This window comes from Sycon ciliatum, chromosome 9 (assembly GCF_964019385.1).
Source record: "Sycon ciliatum chromosome 9, ocSycCili1.1, whole genome shotgun sequence".
Lineage (NCBI taxonomy): Eukaryota > Metazoa > Porifera > Calcarea > Leucosolenida > Sycettidae > Sycon > Sycon ciliatum.
In genome coordinates this window covers 302,863-327,862 of record NC_088651.1, presented here as the reverse complement: position 1 = coordinate 327,862, position 25,000 = coordinate 302,863, and the positions used below count along the sequence as shown (strand labels likewise).

The 25,000-nt window shown below is 49.5% G+C and overlaps 3 protein-coding genes across 4 annotated transcripts in view; 2 read left to right on the top strand and 1 right to left on the bottom strand.

Annotated features, from left to right (window-relative positions):
- LOC135825087 (uncharacterized) overlaps positions 1 to 5,483 on the top strand; it is an 18,343-nt gene extending 12,860 nt beyond the window's left edge. Inside the window, exon 10 of the mRNA XM_065337825.1 lies at positions 3,176 to 5,483. Coding sequence (XP_065193897.1) covers positions 3,176 to 3,370 — 195 coding nt within the window. The 3' untranslated portion in view covers positions 3,371 to 5,483. The remainder of the gene's footprint in view (positions 1 to 3,175) is intronic.
- Positions 5,484 to 11,370: 5,887 nt separating this feature from the next.
- On the top strand, positions 11,371 to 17,304 carry LOC135825308 (negative elongation factor A-like). The gene is made up of 2 exons (XM_065338048.1): positions 11,371 to 12,979; positions 13,998 to 17,304. Exons 1-2 carry the CDS (start codon positions 11,741 to 11,743, stop codon positions 16,281 to 16,283), a joined length of 3,525 nt encoding a protein of 1,174 aa, XP_065194120.1. The 5' UTR covers positions 11,371 to 11,740; the 3' UTR covers positions 16,284 to 17,304.
- A 785-nt stretch (positions 17,305 to 18,089) lies between these two features.
- On the bottom strand, positions 18,090 to 22,651 carry LOC135825351 (diacylglycerol O-acyltransferase 2-like). Of its 2 annotated transcripts, XM_065338087.1 has the most exons (4): positions 21,616 to 22,635; positions 20,669 to 20,847; positions 19,024 to 19,205; positions 18,090 to 18,751 (listed from the first exon to the last, which is right to left on the bottom strand). In XM_065338087.1, exons 1-3 carry the CDS (start codon positions 22,284 to 22,286, stop codon positions 19,051 to 19,053), a joined length of 1,005 nt encoding a protein of 334 aa, XP_065194159.1. In that variant the 5' UTR covers positions 22,287 to 22,635; the 3' UTR covers positions 18,090 to 18,751; positions 19,024 to 19,050. The 2 variants fall into 2 exon arrangements, with proteins under 2 accessions (XP_065194159.1, XP_065194158.1); XM_065338086.1 differs by having other exon boundaries at positions 18,090 to 19,205; positions 21,616 to 22,651.
- Between the last annotated feature and the right edge of the window lie 2,349 nt (positions 22,652 to 25,000).

The window sequence follows — 25,000 nt, the reverse complement described above, 5'->3', positions numbered from 1 at the left end:
TCGCATCAATGTGTGTCACCCGGGTGTGTACATGCATGCGCGCTCGCGCGGGCATTTTGTGTGCGTGCCTGGCATGGCATAACGCCGTTCAGTATGACTAGTGTTGAACCGTGGTAATTTGCCCCCACCCCCTCTTTTTTCTGCTGGCGTTGGATATGCAACTAATGACATAAACTCGGTTGTTGAAAACGAGTGCCATGCACCACAATGGATTGACAATAATAATAATACAAGTAGCACTGTAACAGCGCTGGTAATACTTATGTTGCAGCCATGGCAGTTGTGAGTAGCTTTCCAAGTCAAGCCTGCTGCAGAAATTATTGCACTCTGACCAGCTGGAGTGGCCCAGGACTGCCGGTTGTGGAGAACAGGAGTGATGCTTGTATATACGCTTGTATTTACATGATGTACACAGTGTACTTCGAAGTAACGTTAGGTGTATTGCTTGCGTGTTCTTCTGCCTGTGCGAGTGTACATGTGCTGGTCAGTGTGGAACCACCATCCATATCAGATCATACAGCTGCTATCAGTCTCAACAGCTTGTATCTGGCAAATAGGGTTTTAGTGACTCGATTTTGCTTACTGTGTTCAACAGAGTGGCATTGCACACAGCTACTTGATGTAATAGTAGCATCTTGGAAATTTTAGATTTTTGATAGTTAGCTTCAGTAGAAACTTCTCCAGTGTGGCTCTTAGCTTCATTACCACGGAGACTAAGCATTCAAGTAATGCACGAAGAACATTGGCTAGATGTGAAGTGAAAAGCCATTGGACCGTACCCCGTGGAATACGCATTTAGTATAGAAGAATTTCTTGCTATGTTGGCAGCAAACACTGTATAATATAATAATTACATTACCAGTAGAAAGTGCCTAATGTGCATTGCTTCAGCACTATGTTTTGGACAAAGCAGTCAACAAATTCCACATCACTATCGGCTTCATGTTGGAGAAAGTTGTGAAAAACACTAGAACATACATGTACACTCAATACACATGCTCATCTACATGTATGGCATTTAGTATGTGGGCGACTTCAAAGTTCTATTTTGGTAGTTTGCTTCGGTAGAAACTGTCTAAACTTGATCCAAAGCTCTACTACTATGTTCTGAAGATGTTGCAATCAAGTAATGTAAGCCAAGTATCTGCCGCATTGGAGCTAGTTGTGAAAACCTTTCGACCATACACTCAATGCACATGCTCAGCTAAGGCATTTAGTATGTGGGCGACTTCAAAGTTCTATTTTGGTAGTTTGCTTCGGTAGAAACTGTCTAAACTTGATCCAAAGCTCTACTACTATGTTCTGAAGATGTTGCAATCAAGTAATGTAAGCCAAGTATCTGCCGCATTGGAGCTAGTTGTGAAAACCTTTAGACCATACACTCAATGCACATGCTCAGCTAAGGCATTTAGTATGTGGGCGACTTCAAAGTTCTATTTTGGTAGTTTGCTTCGGTAGAAACTGTCTAAACTTGATCCAAAGCTCTACTACTATGTTCTGAAGATGTTGCAATCAAGTAATGTAAGCCAAGTATCTGCCGCATTGGAGCTAGTTGTGAAAACCTTTAGACCATACACTCAATGCACATGCTCAGCTATGGCATTTAGTATGTGGGCGACTTCAAAGTTCTGTTTTGGTAGTTAGCTTCGGTGGAAACTGCTAAAACTTGATCCAAAGCTCTACTACTATGTTCGGAAGATGTTGCAATCAATTATTGTAAGACACGTATCTGTCATATGGTGGAGTCAGGGGTTCTAAGGCGTTGGACAATGTCCCAGTGCAATGTGCTGATTCTTGAAATATGGCATCACTTGAAACTTCAAAGTTTTATTTCACGAGTTACCTTCGGTAGAACCTGCTCAAACTTGCTACACAGTACCATTATTAGGTTATGATAGCATTACCATCGAATACAGGGCAAGTCCAGTGTCAAATACTTGTGGGCGGGGCTAATATGTGGGACGTGTGCGCTGAAATAGGATGATTCCGAAAAGAGAAAAAAGTCACCTTCTAGCAGAATTCTACCCACTTCTACAGCTAATGCTGATATTTAGCAAGTATACTACTGTCCTGGTGTTGGTCATCAAGAAAAAGGGGGTAACTACCAGTGCTACGGCCAAAAAACTGGTTTTCCGGTATTTGTTGGCCTAAATTGGCAATTGTGAGTACGCTATGTTTGGTCCCTCCCCCGAGTGAAACCGGCCGGTAGAACTTGATAAAAATTCGTCTCCGTACACTAGATATCCAACGGAACAAAGTACAATCATTTGTAGCCACGTTTCAAACAAAAAAAATTTGGACCCGAGGGGTAGGAGCCACCTTAACCACTCGGCCACCACTGCTCCGACAGACTTCACACAGCAAGTGATCGTTGTCAATGCGTGTGAAACGAAACATAGTGTGATGGTGCTGCTGAAAATGGACTGCATTTTTAGGAAAAAGCGATTTTGTCAACTGTACTATCATAGACATGCGTGTAGCATGGGTATGGTGCGACTGGTTACCGAGGCAACAGAGTATGCATGCAGACCAAGTCTTTGTAAATGAGTCCTCTTAGTTTGTTGAGGAAGCTTAGGCTGCAATCTATTTGAATTGACGTGAATATATTTTGTTGATGCTGACCAGGCCCGTCGCACCGACTTTGGAGGTGGGGCGGGCGTGGAAGGGGGGGGGGGTTGGGGGGTCCTCCCCGGGAAAATTTTCAAAAATTGAAGCCAATTGCAAGCATTTCCGGACATTTGCTGCCATTTCAGTGTAACTACAATGAAAGACTTTTTGATTCTGCAACAAACCAAGAAGACGCTACGATTGGGGACATGGGTTCTTCATTATATTCCCACGGGAAAAATTGAAGCCAAATTTGCAAGCATTTCCAGGCATTTGGTGCCATTTCAGTGTGTTGTGAGTGCAATGTAAGACTGCCAGTTTTGATTCTGCAATAAACCACGATCGGGGACAAGGATTCTTCATTATTTGCCACGTTTGGGCTGAGCTGCGATCATGGAGTGTGCTCCAAAAAAAAAAACGGCCGAAAAAGTGGGCCGCCCCAGCCGCCCCAGCTGTGACGACCTTGCTTACTCTGCTTCTGCTGTTGTTTCTGCTGCTGCTGCTGTTACTGCTTCTGCTGCTGCTGTTGTGACGTGTTCATTGCTCCTTTGTTCTCTGCTCGGTTTAGTTTCTGACGTCGATGGACGTGTGTCGCGTGGCGGGTGGCGTGGCCGTGGTGCCAACGGCGGACATGGTGGAGTTCTCCAAGCCCGCCAGCAGTAAGGACACATCGCGTTCACCCGCGCTAATGGGCCCCGGCGAAGCGGGCAGAGTTGCTCAGGACATGGCACTGCGCGTCCTCAATAACGCTGCAAATGAATGAATAGCATTGACAAGAACAAACAAGCTGAGCCCTTTGAATCGTAAGCAGCAACTTTCGGCCTTTTGTCTACAACAGTATCTACTCGTACTACTCCAGCACTACAGTGTCTAGTACTCCAGCACTACAGTGTCTAGTACTCCAGCACTACAGTGCCTAGTACTCCAGCACTACATGTACAGCATGTATACCTTGGAGTCTTGGTGTTGGTGTGATGAGGTCGAACAGAGAGCGCACGTGCTGGAGGTGGAATTGCTTCAGGCTGAACCATTACCTGCGTATGGAGCAGCGCGTTCACATGGTAAACATGGGTTCCCGTGTGTCTACATGTATGTATAACCAGCACCCCACGCACACTGCTAGCTGTTGACTGCAGCATTCGGCCCGGCAGCATCCACGTCGTTACTGAGCGTATCACCCAACTCTTTTTCACAGCAAATTCATCGAGTATAAACTACCTGCACCATGGAATAACACACCTGTGCCGATGCTGCTGACTGCCGACATGTTTGCTGAGTTCACACTCGCACGCGTATGTGTTACCATTGTAATGATCAATACTGCGTGCACAAACACATGCCTTGACCATCCGTCTCCATATTGAATCTGCTCTCAGCGCTACAAACCAAGACACAAACACACCGCCTTAGCCGTCGTAATACTGCAGCTGCTGTCAGCGCTTCATGCCAAGCGAAGCATTCATCGTCGAGACTCCGTCATGTTTCCTGATTTTACGTTCACGCAAAGATGTGTATATTATGCAGGTATGTGCACAGCCAATGCCCGGGTCTCACGGCACTGTACGAGTCGTATGTGCACAGCCAATGCCTGGGTCTCACGGCACTGTACGAGTCGTTTGTGCAGAGCCAATGCCTGGGCTCTTACACCCATGAGTGTATGCAGGTATGTGCAGAGCCAATACCTGGGCTCTTACACCCATGCGTATATCAGTGCAGGTAGCACAGAGTCAATGCCTGGGCTCTTACAACACTGTATTTGCAGGCAACGCTGAGCCAATACCATTGCTCTCACAATGCTCCTTTTCCAATCGTAATTGTCTTTTTACCGGGTAATGTTACACGGTGTAAAAACAATTGCTATGATGATTGGAGGGTTACACCTGCCGATGCTGCTGTTGTATTTGCTGACTAACTGAGTGTACGTCAGTGTGCCGCTCCAGGGTGGTGGAGCGTGAGAGGGCGACATCCTCACAGCCACGCTATGATTGTATGCTCACGCTAATGCAGTTTCAGAAATCTATCGTCTCAGACTCGCCTCCACGCTATACTACACCCATCACACCTGTTGTACCACTCTGGACGTATTTACCAAGCACGCCGTATTAACATTGCTGTGAACACAAGCTGCTTGCCCATGCAGACTATGGCCAAGACGAACACGGTGCCTATTCATCACCAAACACCTCAATATCTCTTTTCGCTGGTTATAAGCTTCTGCATTGGTTCCCCCACACTCTACCCGATTCCAAATCTTCTGCAGTGGAAACAGCTTTCGAAATATCGTCCTCACTCCCACGCCGGGCTGCTCAGTGTTACTTTCAAAGTTCACACACAGACGCAGTGGCTTGTGCTGCCACTGTAACCATGGCAACAACACTTGCTCTCCACTGATGACCATGGTGACAGTAGACCACCAGCTGCTGTGACCTCCTCAACTAAATTATATTTTGTTCTTTTCTAAGCACTCACAGACTCTACTGCAGCCACCTACACATCACTCAGTATTTGTACCTCGACTCAAATTTGTTTTTAAAATTTGTTCTATTTTTTTTATTTCAAAAATTAATGATGTTCACACTCCGACAACAATAAGCCAGTGCATTGTGACTGACCCTTGGTGGATTATGCTCGAAAAGCAGTGAAATTGGCAGAACCATACAAACCTTACGGCGGGCAATTCCTTGAATTCTTCTCCATTTCATTATACACATACCAAACATGACATGAAACAAACCAGAAAAAGTACCAAATTATGCCAATTTCTCTGCCGCCATTATCCGCCAAGCCCTACCCGAATTGTGACCTGGGCCCGAGGTACATATAGCTCTCCCATGCCGATTTGAAGAAGGCGATTTTTGCACTCACACCTTATTGAATTGGACGAACCTCTTTTGTTGTGTGTGCGTGTGTGTGTATGTGTGTGTGCGTATGTGTACATGTATGTGTGTGTATGTATGTATGCGTGTGCGCTCGCGCGCGCATACTCGCCACTGGTTTCTTGTGTACTAGAGTCTGAGGAGTTCTTGCGTCCTGGGTGTCATGATTTGACATGATAGTCTGACAGTGGTAACATTACTCAGACTATCATGAGGTGTTTTCTCAGGTACTGGATCAGTTCCCGCGTAAACAGAACGAAGTACAGTCCGCTCGTGTCAGTGTCTGCGGCTGCCGCGGTGACCTGTGTTCCAATACAGGCCGCTATGTACCCATGCATCTACATGTATGGGTATAAGCTGGTCTATTATGGCGTCAGAGCCATACAAGAATACGGCATGCCTCCCCTCCCCCCCCCCCCCCCCCCTCTCTCTCTCTCTGTGTCTCTCTTTCTGTCTCTGTGTGTGTCTGGGAGACAAGTATCACATTTCAGTGTTCACTGTCTGGACGAGTAAAACCATTAAATTTTATTTTATTTTCATTACACAAAAAGTCCTGCTTGATCATCGGACTCGGATGTGTAAAATGTGGTGTCATTTCATGTACTTTATTCAAGTCTGTATTTCGAGTCTCACCTCCAAAACCTATCCTCTGGGGAGCTGACAATCTCCTTGTGACAAATACTAAGGGATTGGCTCAATGCGTTGTGGTTCCTCTCCCCTGATTCATGCTAAAGTTCTCGCTACATCCGGCGCACTACCACAGCAGTGGGCGAGACCTGACTCGCTCAGCAAGGCCTGGCCGATAGGAGTGCGTCACGTTCTACTGGTGAGCATCAGCTGTCCAACGGCCTGCACGGTTCCGTGTGATCACAAGCAATGTCTGCTTGAAAGCTGTAGCTTTCCTGGCTTCCGGATTTCCCGCACAACCATGATCTGCACTATGCCTCTATGGCCCAGTATGGGTGAGATAGAATGTACATGCAATGTACGCACAACCTCTGGACAGAAAGCTTTTTCCATCTTATTCGGTCTCCTCAGCGGAGCTCAGCCTTACTACAGGCTGCAGACAATGTTAACGCTGTTTGGCTTCCGGTGATGCTCTGGTGTTGTCACTCTCCTGTCAACGGTTGTGAGTTTTTGCTTGAGAAATGCTGGCCTGTTGCCACCTGGCAGTCTGGCAGTCTGGCAGTCTGGCAGTCTATCAGTAACTTACCGACACCGGTCCATAATTATGTAGTACACTGCAGCTGTACCTCCAGGAACACTAGACAGAGTGAGACCGGTAACGAACCAATGAATTGTTTGGTGCCTTCCCCATTGAGAAGCAGCCATGCGTCCACAATGTCTCTTGAAGTCTTGATATTGTAGTACACTACTCACACAAGTGCGCGTGTATGGTCACCGGTGTGTGTCATGGACGGCTATCAATCCTCTCAGACTGCCTGCATGCACGTTGTACATGTAGCTCGTACTGTGGTGTGCGTCATGGATGGTTATCAATCTTCTTCGTACACTGCCTGCATGCACAGCTACATCATCTACATCAGCATACTCATAGACATAGGCACACCGGCACACGACTGGAACAATCTGCTACTGCATAGTTCCGGACTCTGAACCGTGCACTCCGAGGCTTCTGTCAAGTGTCAATCCACTGAGATCCCTGTTGGTAGTTTCCAGTCTACAGCTGTACTAGTTCCTGAACGCAGTCATCCGTAGCTGCAAGCAATGCCAACACCCAGCACAAATCGTTGAGGCCTTAGCAGGTCAACTGACTGTGACTTGTTGTTCTTGTCACCAGCGGTCGATGATATCACCAGTGCACCCTTGGCCTAGCTTCAGTCTAGCCGTCTACATCTCCAGACTCCACGTTGACTTGGAATGTTCTAGCCTGGTTGCTATGTCTGTTTCCATGGCGTCGCTATGAGCAAGCGGAACAGACGCACTGCACGACTGCCCGCAAGTATGCATGACTACACTACACGCGCACACTCACACTGTCGAGCGCCGCCTGAACTAACATTATTGTGACAGGTTTGATGTCAACAACGGGACGTACCAGGATGACATTGATGTCAACAGGGCATGCTGCGATGACAGTTGCATGCTTCACACGTCAGGTTTGTGTTCAACTCACTGACAGGTACGAGCAAGTGCTGATGTTATCCGCTATCCTTTCCGAGATTGACAGTGGGGCCAGAAATTCTTTTGCAACTCCACCAACACAAGCCAAACAGAGACTAGCTACATGTGCATGTACTACTACTGATGTAGCCTAGGTCAACATCCTGTGGCTGTGCTTTTCGTCTGCAAATGTGTGAGATTTCAGTGCTATGCGCAGCTGGCTTGCCGTTCTGTGTGTGTGTGTGTGTGTGTGTGTGTGTGTGTGTGTGTGTGTGTGTGTGTGTGTGTGTGTGTCAGGGACCACCTACAGTGTCTGGAATCACAAGACGTACACAAAGGAAACTACTATTGCTCGGTACTACTAGTAGGCTTTTGGTTGTGACTCAGAGCTTCATGGTTCAACGCCCAGTCACCATACCACTAGAATCCAACACAGAGTCTCACAGACTGACACTAGGCAATGTCTTCGGCTTAGTTATAGTGATCCTCTGTGCAACCATGGAACGTACCGGTACTTGGAAGTTTCAATAAATTCTTGGTGTGATTTACCAAAATTTAATCCTTTCAATCGCTCCATCAAAAGGCCACTGGAGGCCCGAGGGAGTAAAATACTAATAAGGCGTTCACTTGCTATGCCTCTTGTCCAACGCACGCAGCAGTTGCAATGTCCCGAAATTTGCCAATTAATTGAATGGTCAGGACTGGCCGATCAGTATCAGTATTCTGGTTTCCCATAAAAGAGGCATTAGCCTTATTTTACTGGCCAATCAGTTATCTACATGATTGTATGCAGACTCAGTACTCAATACTCTTAGTGCCCAACTTACTTGCCGAGTTCCCCCACCACAACTATTTGCACTGCAGCAATTGGATGACAGGCTGTTTATGACACCAACGGTGCTACAGTTCAATGAGACCACACACACCACACACCACACACACACACACACACAGACAGGCCGGATCACTACAGATCTAAATGTCAGGCTCTCCAGTCACTACCAATGTCAAGAGTATACTATAAGCTAGTGCTGGCAACTGAAATCCGACCCCTGAGCGGTGGGTTCACATTCTTTGCGATGTGAGCGCACCCCTCAGGGGTCGGATTTCAGTTGTCAGCACCGTACTTTGCTAGTGTGCTTTATATTATTAGCAGAGCAGCTCAGTCGGCACTAATAAGATATTAGTGTGAAATGGTGCATGATCTGATAAAGGGAGTGAGTTGTCCAGTTCGACATGCCATCACCTGTCACTTATCATAGACTATTGGTGTTATCAGCGTCTTGTTTACCCCGTGATGCACAGCAGTGGATCCGTGCCCGCGGTGGTGGAATTTTCTGTGTGTGTGTGTGTGTGTGTGTGTCCGTGTGTGTGTGCTTGTGCGTGCGCACACGCGGGTATGTTTCACAACTGCCGTACGTAGTTCCTCGACTAGAAGGACCCACCATGGAGACTTAGGCCGAGCAAGATATGAGTATTGAATAATACTTGAACAAGCGTGTCGGAGATAACAACTAATACTTCAATAGCTCAACCAAGGCCAGGGGACAAGCTATGCGGTCACCAGTCTTTGATTGGGACATTGGTACTTGTACATGGGGCACATTTTTATCTTTCACGTGTCCGTCTATTGTAGTTATCCATCGCCAAAATACTTTATAAAAGCCACGATAAAAGAACTTATCGACTTAATTATGGCACAGTTCGTCCTCTCTTGGTTGCGGTATTGAAGAATACTCGACTCAAGTTCTCAAAATTGGAATTCAAAGTTAGTTGACCAAGCTGAGTTGTAAGCTAATGAGGTACTGCGCGGTCTCTGTTGTTCTGCCTCGCGTATTCTGCCCTATGTGCAGCACGAAAGCCGCGTGCCTCTTTCGTGCCCGTTGTGCTTTCTGCCTCTGGTGGCTATGGCAAGCATGCCAATGCTCTTTTCACGCGGATCACCTCTCTCCTGGCTGAGAAGAGCAAGGAGCCATACGCGCAGATTATCTCCTTGCTGCCCTGCCGCCTTGGGTTTTCCCTGGTGCGTTGTGGTGCCATGTGCCTGCGTGGCTCAAGGAGCATGTTTGCCTGAGTCCCCTGCTGTGCTAGTGGTGGCTGAGGCACGCATCCAGTGAACCTGCAGTGATCCTACTGAGTGACAGAGTCTGTATAATCATTACTGTATCTGATGATTCGTTTTATGTAATTGTGTTGATTCTTCACAAAATTTAATGTGCTATTTTGCCCGTACAAGAGGGAGTTCATTCCTAAAAATATAATAAAAAAATGTGCAGCACGGACCTGAGACACAGGCTTTGTGTGTACAGTGAAACCTGTCTAAGACGACTGCTCAGAGACAAAGGACCTTGAAAACGTGGTCTCTGTTACCAGGTGGTCTCCTTATCCAGGGTCATTTGACTGGAAATAGCATCCCTCGATCCTGGCTTCAGTGGTCTTCTAGGACAGGTGGTCGCCTTATCCGAGTGGTCGCCTTGACAGGTTTTACTGTACTGTGTTGGTATGCATCATTACGTGTTCCAGTGTTTTAGACTTGAAAACTAATGGTATCAAAAGCCTGTAGTCGAAACTGTGGCTTCTTTTCAAGTCCTAGACTTGAAAAGACTAACTAATGCCTAATGGGCCATTACACGTAGTTTCGACTAGGCCTTTCGTGCCATTGACTAAGTAATGATTAGTAATGGCACGAAAGGCCTAGTCGGAACTACGCGTACGTGTATGGCTCCTGCGTCTGTGCTTCGCCTTCCTGTGCTGGTGCAGTGGTCGCATCGCATAACCACTCCCTACGTCACAGTACGTGCACATGGTGCAAGCCTCTGCATGTGGTTGACCGTTGTGGTCACAGAGTTATACTAGTGGCAGTGCATGCACGTGGTTTGCTCACTTTCGCACAGCTTTGCGGTCAGCCAGCCACTTGTGCTCAATGGATGGGATCGCCCATTCGCGGTGGGGGGAGGCGTAGGGTGTAGAGAGGCTGGGCATAGTCACGTGATCACCTGGACCTGGTATCAGGTACACTGTAGGGTAGTGTTCTCTTCAAGGGGAAAACCCCTGGCCCTTCGTGGGGGCGTAGAGTCCAAAAGTACGGTGCATGCTGCTCAATGAAATCCAGTCGCGTTTTTCCAATTCCTTACTTCGCTCACCGGCGCTAGGCGCAGTGCATCCCTACCCTAGGCCGCGCCTAGACCTGCGAACACGGGGCTGCGATCGGGTGCAAGGCGCAAACCTGAGTGACAGGATTGAGCAGGACTGTATCAGATATTCTGTGTCGAGTACAAAAGTAAAGTTTGCACGTCTGCGTTACCACCGGCTATACAATTGCGTTGAGAAACACAACCGTGGCATGGTACATATCACACTTGACATGGGCCAGGTGATGGCAGTAGCGTAGGCAAGAGAGAGATGTACTTCCAACTATGGCAACTATTCTGATTTTTTCCTCTACTTGCAAGCTAGGCCATCTTTCACGCCCGAAACTAATATGTACAATCATGCACATCGAGCCATAATGGATATGCAGCGAGTCAGCTCACTGGGTGTCAGCAAAAGGAGCTTGTACAGGTATTGGGGGTTTTGTCATAACTGCTATCAGCTATATGTAGCTGCCGACACGATCATCGATCTACTGCTAGATATGCCTGTAGGCTGTAGGCGGTACGTTGCCTAGATGTACTGCACACAGCAGATCTACGACTTGAATTGAAAGACTCATAATGGACGACTCGTGCTGTCATTATGATCAGTATACAGGCTCTGTGCAAGGTGTCATACTCATTTTGCTCTGCCCCGGCCCCGCGGAATCCTTGGACCTTGACGTGACGAGTTCGTTAGCAGGAGCCGGCTAGCCGAGCGGGAGTATCGCATTTGTGGCGCTCGTTCAAGATAAACCCGTCTAGATCGCTGTCAGCGCGCTTGACAGCAGCACATCAAGTGAATATGAGGTAAGGCAGGGCGGAGGATTCGAACACTGCGCCAGAAGATCTTTTAGGGAGAAACACCGTGCCAACGTTTCTTCAGTCTTGGAGTGAGCAGCGAGAGGTGGCGGACGCGAATTGATGGTGCTCAGTGCTTAGCAGCAAGGAGGAGATACTGGGCAGTTTCGAAGGCAATCTTTCCGCGCCCTGAATCGAGGTATGGCGTCCGCAGGCAAAGTGGTGCGCCGTGCGACTATCTCGGTTGCAGATGAGTTGCAGGACCCGAGCCTGATTCTTGAAAACACACAGAATACTTATCAGAATATGCTAAGTCTCCTATCTCAGATCCCCAGCTTGGACTGTTCAATGCCGCCAGCCGCGGCCGCTGCGACACCGGTGAAGGGCAAGCAGGCATCGGTTGCTGCGACAGCGGCGGTGAAGGTACGTCGCAGCGTCAGCCTTCGTCCATTGTCCACGGTCACCCCGTCGCCACAATCCGGTTCTAGTGCGGTGGGACCTTGCCGAGGTGGTAGCCCGAATACTCAGCGTAGCTCCACAGCTCCGCTTCAAGCCAGTTTAGCCAATGGCGGAGACCGCGAAGGCAGCATCGGGACAAAGGCCTCATCGACTACCGGTCCCAGCGCGAAGCTGGAATCGGATGCGGCATCTGATCCTGCACTCGGCCTGCCCATCGCCGCTGGGATCGGTTCCGGTGAGGACTGCGATTCATCATCTGACGATGAGCACAACGCAAGTCTGACCTCTATGCAATGGCTAGCCAAGGGTAACGAGGTACTGAAATCCAATCTAGCCCTCGAGTCTCACAGCTCGATAGCCAGCAGCAGCAGCCGCACTAAAGCCAAAGGGAACCGAGCGACCGGCACCACCAGCGGCAAACGCAGTACCAAGAAACGCCCTCGCCCTCGCCCTCGACCGTCGAAGAAATCGCCTGTAGCTGCCTCCAGCGCCACAACGGGACGCGGCAGAGCGACGAAACTGGAATGCCAGCTACTAGCGGAAGCGGCCGAGGTCGGCGTCGAAGTACCCGAGTCACCGACGGCCGACGATTACCTGACGAATCCGTACTGTAAGCCCGCGTTCAAAGTGTCCAGTTTGATTCTGCGTATCATGTATGCCAATCATTATCGCCACATCACACTCGATGCTATCTACGACTCGCTCAAAGCCCAATACGCCTACTACAGGAAGCGGGACGCGGAAGGCGAGCAACAGCAGCAGCAGCAGCTACAGCAGATGCTGCTGCAGCAACAGCAGCAACAGCAGCCGGAGCAGCAACAGCAGCCGGAGCAGCAACAGCAGCCGGAGCAGCAACAGCAGCGGGAGCAGGACGAGCAAACTGTAAATCAACCCCAGGACAAGGAGAGTACGCAGACAACGGTACCATCACCACCGCAGCAGGAGGATGCAAGAAATCGAAGATCCACCTCTGGCTGGAAGGTAGGTGATGAACAACAGAATTACTTCTCATGCCAGACGGAAAGCAGAGTTACGGGGGACGTGTGTGCATTGTCAAGAAGAATTGTAGCGCGTTGAATTGGCGATAAATCCATTACGAGCAGTTTCCTTTGCACCGTTTCGTGTCGTCTTGTAATTGTGTAATTTCAATGACCTCCTGATACCAGTGTCAGTGACTATTGCACGTAGACTCGACCGTAGTTCTACGATGTGGTGCTATCTGTACAATGTACAGTGCTGCTCAATGAAATCCGATCCCGAGAGTCTAGTTTGCCGGCCGGCCTGCAGTCAGTTCACATACTAGCATCCCAGTACAGTGTTCATGGTGTTCGCATGTCTACTGTACTAGCAATGTCATGGTATGACAGTAGTAGTAGTAGTAGTAGTAGATCTACTAGTAGTAGTAGTAGTACGGCTACACACGCACCGACGTGGCATTGGTCGGATTTCATTGAGCAGACAGACGCGCACTGGTTGTATGACTGACAGACACTGACTCTGAGATCATGATGTCATGAGACACAGACTAGTCACTTGTGTGGTTGTGTAAGACTGGGGTGTAGTACTAGTACAGTAGTAGTACTAGTAGTACTAGTAGTAGTAGTAGCAGTAGCAGGCTGATTCACACATGGACAAGTCAACCACCATTGTAAACTGCACTGACAGTGGAATAACAAACTCCAGTAATGCATGCACCACCCTTTGCCAGCATGTCACCAGTGTACAGCACATGTACAATCATGTTGTTGGTATAATTATCTGGTGTTGCTACTGTACTAGTATTGGATTGTTAGTGTACAATCATGTACAATGGATCTGTGGCAAGGGTTAGGAAGGAAAACTAAAGAGTAGCAAAAGTAACACCAACAGAAACCGTCTGTGGAAGAAAGAGGATGTCGATGTACAATGTATGCACTCATCCTGGTTTTGGTGGATGTGTACATGTTCGGATGTGTATGCGTGCGTTTGCGTGTGCGTGCGTGCGTGAATGTCCACACAGAACACGGTCCGCCATGCCCTCTCCACGGAGAAGTTCTTCAAGAGCGAGCGGCGCTCCGACGCCAATCCGGGCCGGGGAGGCCTGTGGCGCGTTGACCTCGACCTCGTGCCCGACAAGGTCACTGAGGAAAGTAAACTACACGAGGTGGAGCGCAACGCTAACCCAGATCCACAACCAACACCAACACCACTGCCATCACAGCAAGCAGCGTCTGCAGAGGAGCCCCAGCCGGACGCACAGGACAGCAAGGACAGTGCTGTCCAATCGGATAAGCCCGACGATGACACGGCTCAGAAAGCCAACACGAAGAAGGCGTCCAAGTCGCCACGGAAACCGCGTGGCAGTGGCAGCCGAAAGCGGAAGGCCACCAGCGACGACGGTAGCGAGGAACCAGTCCCACCCAAGCCCAAACGCAGGCGTAGACCTGCCAAACCAAAAGCGTCCGTGGCAGCTAGTGGATCCGAGACATGCAATCCTGCCGATTTGCCCGCATCAGTCGGCGACGAGTCGGTTGCTCTAGCGCCGCTCATCATCGATGAGGACGTACTGAAGAATGTTGATGCTGATGTGTTAGAAATGGCTGAGAGTATTCGAATGGCGCCAGGTGGTGGGGATATGAGTAGGGACCATGATCAGCTGTCCTTCTCCACCATCGGACTAGAGTTCAGCCAGTCGTTCAGCCAGCCGTTTGTTCCCGACCTTATGAAGTCCATGCCATGTGTCCACGCGCAGCAGAGTTCGTCAGCGTACGGCATGGTGTCGACGGCGGCGGCGACGAACATGGCACCGCATTCGGCAGCATTGTCGCTTACTGGCCCGCATTGCCCTGTGCTGCTGCTGCCGAACGGAGTGATGACTTACACTAACGGCAGTGGTGGTGGTGCGACTACAGCGGATCCTGTCATAATGCCGTCGACTCCAGTTGCCACGCCAACGTCATCGGTCGACACCACTGCACAGCTGCCGTCGTTTGATGACATCGTGCGGGGAGGCATGATGTGCACGGACCAGGAACGTGACGCTCTGTTGGCCGTGGCGGCGGGGCCCGATCCTCATCAGCAGCAGCAGTCACACGCACGCCTAGTACATACTCCGGGCACCTCTGCCGCTTCCGGGTCGTCGGACTTGACCACCACACCACCGGGAGGCAGGGCAAAAACCACCAGCACCGGCACGGCAGCCTTGGAGAATGCCGACAACGAGGAACTGTACAAGCTCGCCGAATGCTATGGTGCCTTCAAACCCAACTCCTCGTTCGGCCAGGAGCAATTCCAGGCGCTGCAGCGCCAGGCGCACAATGCCTCACCCCTGGCAGCTCTGTACAAGTCCGGGCAGGTACTGTCGGCCAACTCACTGGCCGCAAGGTCAGCCCTGATGTCACCTGGTGTCCGTGTGCCTATCCCGCTACCACCCGCCGGCAGTTTTCTGGCATCTCCTTCGCCCAGCAGACAAGAGCACGCCCCCGTGCAGCCTATGAACCCGTACGCTTTGCCCCCCGATGTGGCTGCCGGCCAGTTCTTCCAGACGCCCGGCTGCAGTACTCCGCGACGCGGCATATCACCGAGCACTGTCAAACAACGGTGGCAGTCGCAGAGTCACTCACACCACAGCGGCGGCGGAGGAGGTCACCCATCCTCGTCGTTTGTTGCTGCGTTGTCAGCGGGGGCGTCTTCTCAGCAGCATGAGCAGCGCCCGCGCCCTCATGGTTTGTTTGGCCTTGCTGACTCACCCAGCATTGCTGCTGACGCCAGTGGCCTAAACTGCATCAGTCCAATCTCGATGCGATCCCTGGTTGCATCGGCGTCGTCATCAATGGCAAGTAGCCCCAGATCCGTGCGATCGCTGGCAAGTCTCTCCTCGTCGTCACTGGCAAGTCACTCCTCACCATCACTGGCGAGTCGCTCTGATCTGCTGCAGCGGCAACGGGTCGAGGACGAGGAAGACCCATGCGGCGTCGGCGGTGGCGTCGAGCCAGCCATGTTAACCATGGAAACGGCCATGGCAACGCCGGTGGTGGGTGCCGCCGAGGCGTCGCCGATAATGGCACTGCACAGTGCACCACTGCTGCCGACCGCGGCGCAATCCGTTGCCGGGACGACTACGCCCATGTCGATATTCAGCTTCAACAAGGACGAGCTGTGCGTGCTGCCTCGCAATGATAATAACACCTCCGCTCTAGACCAGGCACTGCCACCACAACAGCCGCAGCAGCAGCAGCCTAAATCGGCACCGCCCATGTGGACGGGATTCAATGGCTTGCAGGTCAACATACACGGCGTGTCGTGAGAATAAAGAATTAAAATGTCTTCCACTGCCGCTGGAAGAGCGCATGACATGTCGCAATTTCAACACTGGACCCAATGCATTGCATGGCCGCCGTCAGCCACGCACGCAGTAGTAATGACAATCTTCAAACTACGTACGTGTACAAGAACGCCCTAACCCGCCCTCCTGCATGTATTCACACAAAACTCCGTTCCGTAACGTTGAACTGTTTTGAAGCGCGAAACTGAAACGTCTGTCCTCGTGTACTAGTATCATTCCGGTGTAGTCGAAATCAGAACTATCATAATGTCTGTTGTCATTGGCGGAGTGAAGTATCCAAATTGTATTCATTGGCTGAGGTGGAGTATTTTAAAACTTGTATTCATTGGCGGAGTGAAGTATTTAAATTGTATTCAGCACATGCATGTATGTATATCAGCAAAGCTTAGCTGGCAAAATGGTCACACTGCTCTGTTACAGTGCAGCCAGGGAATGCCTCCGCCACACAGACTCTGCCCGTATCGTGCAATGGGGCACTGCGTCCTACTATCCACGGCAACCTTGAGACACGCCTGGCTGTGTCTGCGACTGTCCTCCCTCGGTGTGTGCTCGCGCCCCGTTGTGGCTTCGCGACATTTTCATCATGTCTTTTCCTCCGGCCGACTTTCTCCCGCCAACGTCTCTCCTACACTACAATTGTACTTTATATAATAGTTTTCAATCTCCAGCATACACTACCTATCCTCGCATCACAGCGCACATACAGTGCAGTAGTATTCCCCGTGCACATATCCAGCCTACAGCATAGTCAGCTCTATTATTCATCTTCTGAAAGTCAAATATTTTGGGTATATTCTCTCCCATGGTTTTGTTACTTCGTCTTCTAAAGACAGTTTGCTCGTCAACGAATTTTTTTACGACAAGATGTGGATTTTATTGTCCACATGGCTCATCTCAGATATCTTTTCAAGTTCTAATTGAAACTGTTTTTAGCAGCCCTGCTTTCTGTTCCGAAAAATCCAACGTGTTTCATGGATGCAAATTCTCCGTCTCCGCAATGCCGATATGGCGGTGTGTGATGTCTCAGTAGAGACTCAATGCCCGTGAAGTACATTGTGACATGCTGCATGCACAGCTGTACTGTACTCTGTAAAATAGACAAGGGCTCATGAGGGTCGGGTTAGAAAAAGAAGCGGCCGGAGAGGCCAATAATTATTAGCACTAGGGCTTAGTCGGTATCGGGTTCGGGTAGTTTTCGTACCCTATCGGGTAATGTTTCCACGGTAACACCACAATGCACCCCTTCCCGGATCCCTTACACACTGGGCAGACATGCGGAGTATTGCATGAATTTGTACTTGGCACTGTACATGATGTCATCTGCGACTTTGTGCTTTCAGGTACTATTCTGTACCCGTCTACCCGAGGTCCTCACGGGTAGCATGGGTACCCACCCGTGCACGCCAATAGTGTAATAATTATTACAAGTAACCCCTATCTAGACAAGATAGGATAACAGAGAGAGAGAGAGACGGGGGTGGGGGAGGGGACGAGAGAAAGTGAGTGAAAAAGAGAATTGGGGGGGGGGGGGGACTTCGGAAAGAAGTGACCCGGGGGTCGTTTCTCGCACCGTAACTTAAACACTGCTCACTCGATTTTCAAATTGTTAGGGCGTAATGACACAGCAGATTGAACAACTGCCAATGTCAATGAACACTATCGAGTTTCCAGTTCATGCATGCGTGCCCATACGAGAACCAAACTGGACATACCCTATCGCACGTACCTTCTTGCACCACTCACACAAACAATTCTCCACGGAGGAAGTTCAAACCGAGTTTGGAGAGAGGATCTGTCAGGCATTCCAATCGGACTTAATATTTCGAAAGATAACTGTTAAAAGGAAATAATTGAAGACTAAAATCTAAAAAAAGATGTTTTCTTGCCAAATTGAAAATTTCGGATTGTTTTAAACTTGGTATAAAATCAGTGAAATTGGACAAAACTGAGTTTTAAATAGAACTGATTTCTAAAATTTGTAATCAATTGTGGTGCCTGAAACAGAATGGGACAACAGGCGTTCAGAACATGACGACTGTATTTGTAAGACACATACATGGATGCACACTTGCACGTGGCCAGTGGAAATCGGACACCTCCCAAAGGGCAATTGATATCGAAGAATAGATCAGCGGTTAGCGTTATGCTTTTAAAATTCCATCGTAAGGGGCGAGGGGGGAGGGGTGTTATTGGCGGAGGGAGCCCGTGGAACTAGCTCACCTTGGTCTCAGAGTGGACATTGTTTTTGTTTAGAAATTTGAAATACGTTGTCTGCTGTGTGCTAGGGAAATTGAATAGTTTCTTTATAAGCAGGGATTCGTAATCTGTACCAAAAAGCAGGGAATTCGAAACAGGACTGGTCTGATAATTCATACGATGGCTTTGGTGATGACGCCATTGCAGCGCACACTTGGTACTTGGTCGTATATCTAAAAAGTCACACGTGCGTACAGTATACACGTGAGAATAGCGTAACGTGACACAACTGTCTCGGTCACCCGAGTCATGGATAGCAAAGGTCATGTGACTTCAAGACGACACGTGATCAACCGATGACATAATGTGTTCATCACATGCCCTTGCAATGACGTCAAACATTGATCACATGACATTGCAATGATGTAACACATTGATCACATGACCTTGCAATGATGTAACACATTGATCACATGACCAATGAGAACCGTAAGAGCACACGCACCGGTTGCAAGGCGTCCCGAGCGACAGCTCAGACAAACTCTAACTTCTTCTCCGGCCCATAGCCATACTGCTCTTTATGTTGGTCGAACAGTTCCGTTAGCTTCTCGAGGTACACACCGTGCCAATGCTCCACATCTGCTTCAGACGGTTCTTCCATCTCCGGGAGTTTCAGCGATGCACCGACTGCGACAGGAGAGAGAGACAAACACAAACACACACCCATGTACATCGTACCATGTATACGCCCGTCGCAAGAGAAGCACGCAATCTGCAAATGCACTGGACGTGCACCCACAGATTTTCTCTTTATAGCAACGATAGCGGATCTGATTCTGATTGAAACAGATCAAGACAATCGCCAGATAACTGTCTAATCCACACAACTGGCAAAGTCATGTGAATACACGCACCCCCCCCCCCCCCCCCCCCCCCCACACACACACACATCGACCCATGCATACACACGGGCACGCAAACACGCATACAAACACGTCCGCACGCGCACATCCGCCCGTGCACACATGCGCACGCACACACAATTCACATGGCTGTGTCAGTTTAAGTGGATCAGGTAGATATTTAGCACAACACTTGATTTGCGTGACTTAGATCTTGTCCGCTATCGTTACCATTAAAAGAGAACATCATACGGTGTACAGTAAAACCTGGTGTAAGCGACCTCTGGGTTTAGCGACCACCTGCTCTTAACGACCGTTTTTCCACGCACCGACAGTTCTACACAGACACTCTGGGACCTGGCTTTAAAGACCACCTGGCTTTAACAACCGCTTTTGCTTGCACCGTGGGGTGGGGGTGGGTGGGGGTGGGGGGTGGGGGGTGGGGGTGGGGTGGGGTGGGGGGGGGTGGTGGTCACTTAAACCAGGGTTTACTGTATGCCGTGAAACGTCTAATTTTAGCGACGGTGATATTTTAGAGATTTCGGCGTACGGAATGTTTTCGCTAAAGTTTTGCCACGCCAATCCAAACAGTGTGTGTATATTACAGTACTAGTCATCCTTCTTGAAACTCGGATCGCTTAAATACTTCATCGCGACTTGGTCCTGATTCAGAAAACGCTGAAAATTGTACCCGCTAAAATTAGCCTTTCTGCAGTGTTCGGTGCATTCAGAACTGTAGCTGGCATCAGAGGGGTGCCTTGGGTGATCAACGGGCAATGGTACGCCACTCCGTACGGTTCTGGGCCGCATCGTACCATCCCGTGACATGTTGGTACAGATGGCTCGACTAATTCGAAGTCATCTACAATGATGTCCTTCCACATCTTGCGTGGACCATACGAAACGGGCAATGGTACACCACTCCGGACGGTTCTGGGCCGCGTCGTACTATCCGAATGCTGGTACTGATGGCTCGACTAACTCGATCGAAGTCATTTACAATGATGTCCGGACTCCCTCCACACCTTGCATGGACCATACCAAACGGGTACTGTGCAGGCAGTTTACCAAAGTGAGAACTCATATGCACGCACACACACGCGCGCGCACACACACGCGCGCGCACACACACGCGCGCGCACACACACGCGCGCGCACACACACGCCAAGACAAATACTCCCCCCCCCCCCCCAAACACACACCTACACCCCCCCCCCCCCCCCCCCCAAACACACACAGCTACTCACCAACAGTGTGCAATGGCTTGCGACGTGGCAGCATCCTCGCAAGCTCATCGCCCTGGAAGAACGGATAACACATGCCAAACTTCTCCGTGCAATACGTCTGAAAGCGGCGCAGGAACGAGCTCTTTGGCGGGTCGTACAGTTCGTTCTCCCCAAACCCATATACTGGAACCAGTGGTGATCTGCAGATGCAAGCCGATTACAAACACAAGAACAAAGAGAAATCAACATTTTCCGGCTTTTCATTGGCTCTCCATCCGAGTCCATATTCTTTTCAGTCAAGAGATTCCATTGACGAATATGTTAACAGAAAACGTTCTGGAACAAAACCTTTGCTTTGTTTTTTGAGATGAGCGCGAGTTGTGTTCATAATTAAACCAACATACATGTACATGACTGTATACATAGGTGTTGGCTTAGGCGTGGTGCTGACAATCAGAGCACAGGGTGTGCTTTTCGTGAGCTGTATACGCCAAGCCCAGAACTGAAAACACGCCTGATCCTGCAGGCTTGGAGCCAGCTCCCGGCTGCAGGGACAGGCCCGGGTTGGCTACAGCCTGTCCGATTGTGTCCCCAGGACTAGATGTAGGATCACAGGAGGATGCACTGCCAGCTCTATGCATCATTATCTGAGTGTTGTAGCTACACATGCTGATGCCATACAATCGAATGTTACGTGTACAACAGTCTCCATTGAGCAAGAAGAATTGTGCATGAGGGTTAGACTCGAGTGGGGAGTGTTTGTGGACATTCAACTGGCACTGAGATTGCTAAAAACTGACGAGTCGTAAAATACCGAGTCGTAAAATACCGACTCCCTGGTAAAAACTGGCACGGCCACGGCCCTATCCGCTGCCATACCAGTAGCGCCGGCGACCCTGCCCCACCTCGTCCCGACTGTGCCCCGTACCGCCCCTGCCCCGTCCCAGCCTCGGTCACACACTACTCACCCGGTTTCCAGGGCCAGGCGCACGAATCCCTTGCGCTTGCGTATTGCCGTCTTCGCCTCGCCTGGCTTGGCCACCAGCATGTCGCGTGTGCCACCGGGTACGAGGGCTATGCTGTGACCGGGACCGCGCGACAGCATGCTCCGACAGCCGGCCGTGGTGACGCTCCGCGCTCCCAGCAACATCAGCCACTCGCGCATCACCGGCGCCGAAAACACCACCGGCATCGTCATTGGCCAGATCGTCAAGCCCGGATACTGCTCGCTAACTCCGGTCGCTTCCGTGGCGAAGTTAGCGAACACCCCCACTGCAAATACACCGTGAGGATGATAGCAGAATATGTAGTTCGACTTCGGATCCAAATCAGCTGTTTTGACCAGGGTGACAGGAAAGAAATCGCGAAAGTAGTTCCACATTCGCGCCGTTCGGCAGTAGTTGCTGCGCCTCGCCGACGGGCCGAACCACGCGCTAGTGGGAGACTCCCAGTCGAACACTAGCAGCCATGCCATATACAGTACGACAACGGGTGCCAGCGGTGTGAGCAGCAGTAGAATGAGAAACACTGACGGAACGATGTGCGCGCAGAAGAAGCTCAGAATGAAAATGGCCACTATCGCTCGCTTGTAGTGCTCGATCTGGGCCAGCGACATCAAATGCTTTACCGTCTCGAGCATGATGACAACGTGCTCGATGCTCGCTAGCTACAGAAGCAGCAGACGTCCAAACGATTTGTCCAACAACATCCAAAGCAGAAGCGACAGCTGAGCACAGCAAATTCGGGGATATTGCTGGTGTGGATCGGACCTTTCGCCTAGGTGACGTCCTCCTCCGCCGCCAGAGGCTGTCGGCGACTTTACCCCAACGCAAGCACTTGCTCAAAATGTAACTAGGGGATAGCGAAGCAGCCAATGTGACCTACGGCCTGTCGCGAAACAGAAAATGAGCTCCACAATGAACGCAGAAAGATTGACATGAACTGCGTTTCTGCACGACACACACGAACTAAACAACAGTCAACAGTGATTTTATGTACGTAGATCTACTTGGTCAGGGAAGCCTTTTGAGTTTTGTTTGAAGGTTGCATGCATGCAGGCTGCGTAGTGCGTACACTCCAACCATGCGTGAAGGATTGGTACATGAGTTACCGACGCGACGTGGACACGTCACATTTATACGCCGCTATTCATACAACATGCACTGTCTGTCAAAATTATGAATCCCATGCCCACGTAGATCGGTAATCTAGTGACTTGAACTGAAGATGAAATGACATGACTGTCAACGTCCTCGTAGACCTACGTTACGCATACGTCAAACGAGAGTCGACCTTTTTGTTTGGCTTGCGAGTTGCGGATGTTGCAATGTTGGGCGTCGACTCTCTTTTGTTTCAAACAAAAATTACCCTGCTTTTAATACTTACCTCGTTTACAACTCCGAGGCTTTTGTTGTCACAGCGTTGTCGAAGTACTACAGTACTGCAAGTAGTAGAGTGCTTGAGAACGGTTTTATTCACAACGGCATCAATTGGGCCAATCGCGTGAAACCATGAAGTAAGAATCAAACTCAAAGCAAAAAGACAACCCAATTTCGGAAATAAAATAGAACACTCAATTGAAATGTAGTAGAGTAGTTACATTGTGTAATGGGTAGTTAATTAAAGGGGAAGTATACCCTAAAATCAAATTTTCACCAGTTGTAGTCTTCGGGGTGCTGAGTCGAATGGTCTTGGTCCGAGGAAGCTGAGGCGCTCCCTTCCTACTTGAATCCCAATCGAACTCGCGCACTTCCACCGAAACTGGGTGACTGCGCCCTACTAGATGGGGATTTGTATGCAAAATGTCACTAAAAGCGCCATTTCGTTCTTATAAAAGCACGGATGACCGCGATTGGCCCATATGTTGTAGTCTTTTGGACGCTGAGTCGACTGGTTTTGGTCCGAAAAGGCTGCGATGCAGCGTTCCTCCTTTATTCCCAATCGAACATGGTTGAACAGGCGGTCACGTGCTCCTGCGTACACCAGTCACCTGGTCACCGTGCCTGCAGGGTACAACTTACTAGCCTGTTTGACCTTTTTTGGGTGCAGTCCTGTCACTCGAGTTGAACTCGAGTTGAACCTTGGTGTGAAAGTTGTCGCCTGCTGGCGTGGTGACCAGGTGATTTGGGCACCCAGGAGCACGTGACCGCTTGTTCAACCATGTTCGATTGGGAATAAAGGAGGAACGCTGCATCGCAGCCTTTTCGGACCAAAACCAGTCGACTCAGCGTCCAAAAGACTACAACATATGGGCCAATCGCGGTCATCCGTGCTTTTATAAGAACGAAATGGCGCTTTTAGTGACATTTTGCATACAAATCCCCATCTAGTAGGGCGCAGTCACCCAGTTTCGGTGGAAGTGCGCGAGTTCGATTGGGATTCAAGTAGGAAGGGAGCGTCGCAGCTTCCTCGGACCAAGACCATTCGACTCAGCACCCAGAAGACTACAACTGGTGAAAATTTGATTTTAGGGTATACTTCCCCTTTAAGTAGTTGAGTGTGGCGACCCGATTGGCGATCATCACTACTGCAGTTCAGGACAGAAGGCCTTGATGCGCGTGTAGGTCTACTTGCACTGTGTAGTCAGTGTGGATCATAATTAATTATGTAGATCCACAGCAGTCACGTGACGAGCGTTTTGCATTGTATTCACTAAACTCTAACGCCGTATCGAGGGGTCTCCATTTCTGCGTTTTAATTACTACTAGGAGTGAAACTCGTTTGGATTTTTCAAATATAATCGTACTCGGAATAAATCAGAGTACTCGCTCATACATGGTACATGCATTTACCACAGAAGTCTGCAGTTTCAGAGCAGCAGTCAGCAGATATTGATGTGCAGACTGTGTGGTGAACATTTGTACACGAGTAGAGAGAGCCCAAATGACCCACCAACCAATACACCCGAGAAAAAAAACTGCCAATCTGTTCAATCAGGGTTGTATCATGTGATTTTTGAGGCGGTTGGTGTGTGATTTTTAGGATATCAAGAATACTCGAATACTCGAATATTCGATCGGAGAAAATCAGAGTACTCGAACTCGGGATCTCAGTGCCAACTTTCACCCCTAATTACTACTGATGAGAATATGAGAATGCACAGGGAGCAGATAAGGAGAAATAACACGAACAACTAGGAAGGAATAATTTATAGAAAAAAGGACCAAGGAACTACAAGTAAGTTACCCTATAATGTCCACTGACACCACCAGTTACTAAACAATCAGCTCATGCGATAACATTGCACGGCACTGACTGACGGTACTGACGTTCTACAACTAACTGGCTAACAGCTCTAGCACATCTTGGATGCGCACTCCAACAGCCTTCCAACTTGGAAGGTTCTAAGTTATA

Excerpts from the sequence above, each read along its gene's own strand:
- LOC135825308 (XM_065338048.1), top strand. The coding sequence starts at position 11,741 with ATGGCGTCCGCAGGCAAAGTGGTGCGCCGTGCGACTATCTCGGTTGCA. Across the intron at positions 12,980-13,997 it reads GATCCACCTCTGGCTGGAAG|AACACGGTCCGCCATGCCCT; the intron begins GTAGGTGATGAA and ends ATGTCCACACAG.
- LOC135825351 (XM_065338086.1), bottom strand. The coding sequence starts at position 22,286 with ATGCTCGAGACGGTAAAGCATTTGATGTCGCTGGCCCAGATCGAGCAC. Across the intron at positions 20,848-21,615 it reads CGCCTGGCCCTGGAAACCGG|ATCACCACTGGTTCCAGTAT; the intron begins GTGAGTAGTGTG and ends TTGCATCTGCAG. Across the intron at positions 19,206-20,668 it reads CAAGCCATTGCACACTGTTG|TCGGTGCATCGCTGAAACTC; the intron begins GTGAGTAGCTGT and ends CTCCTGTCGCAG.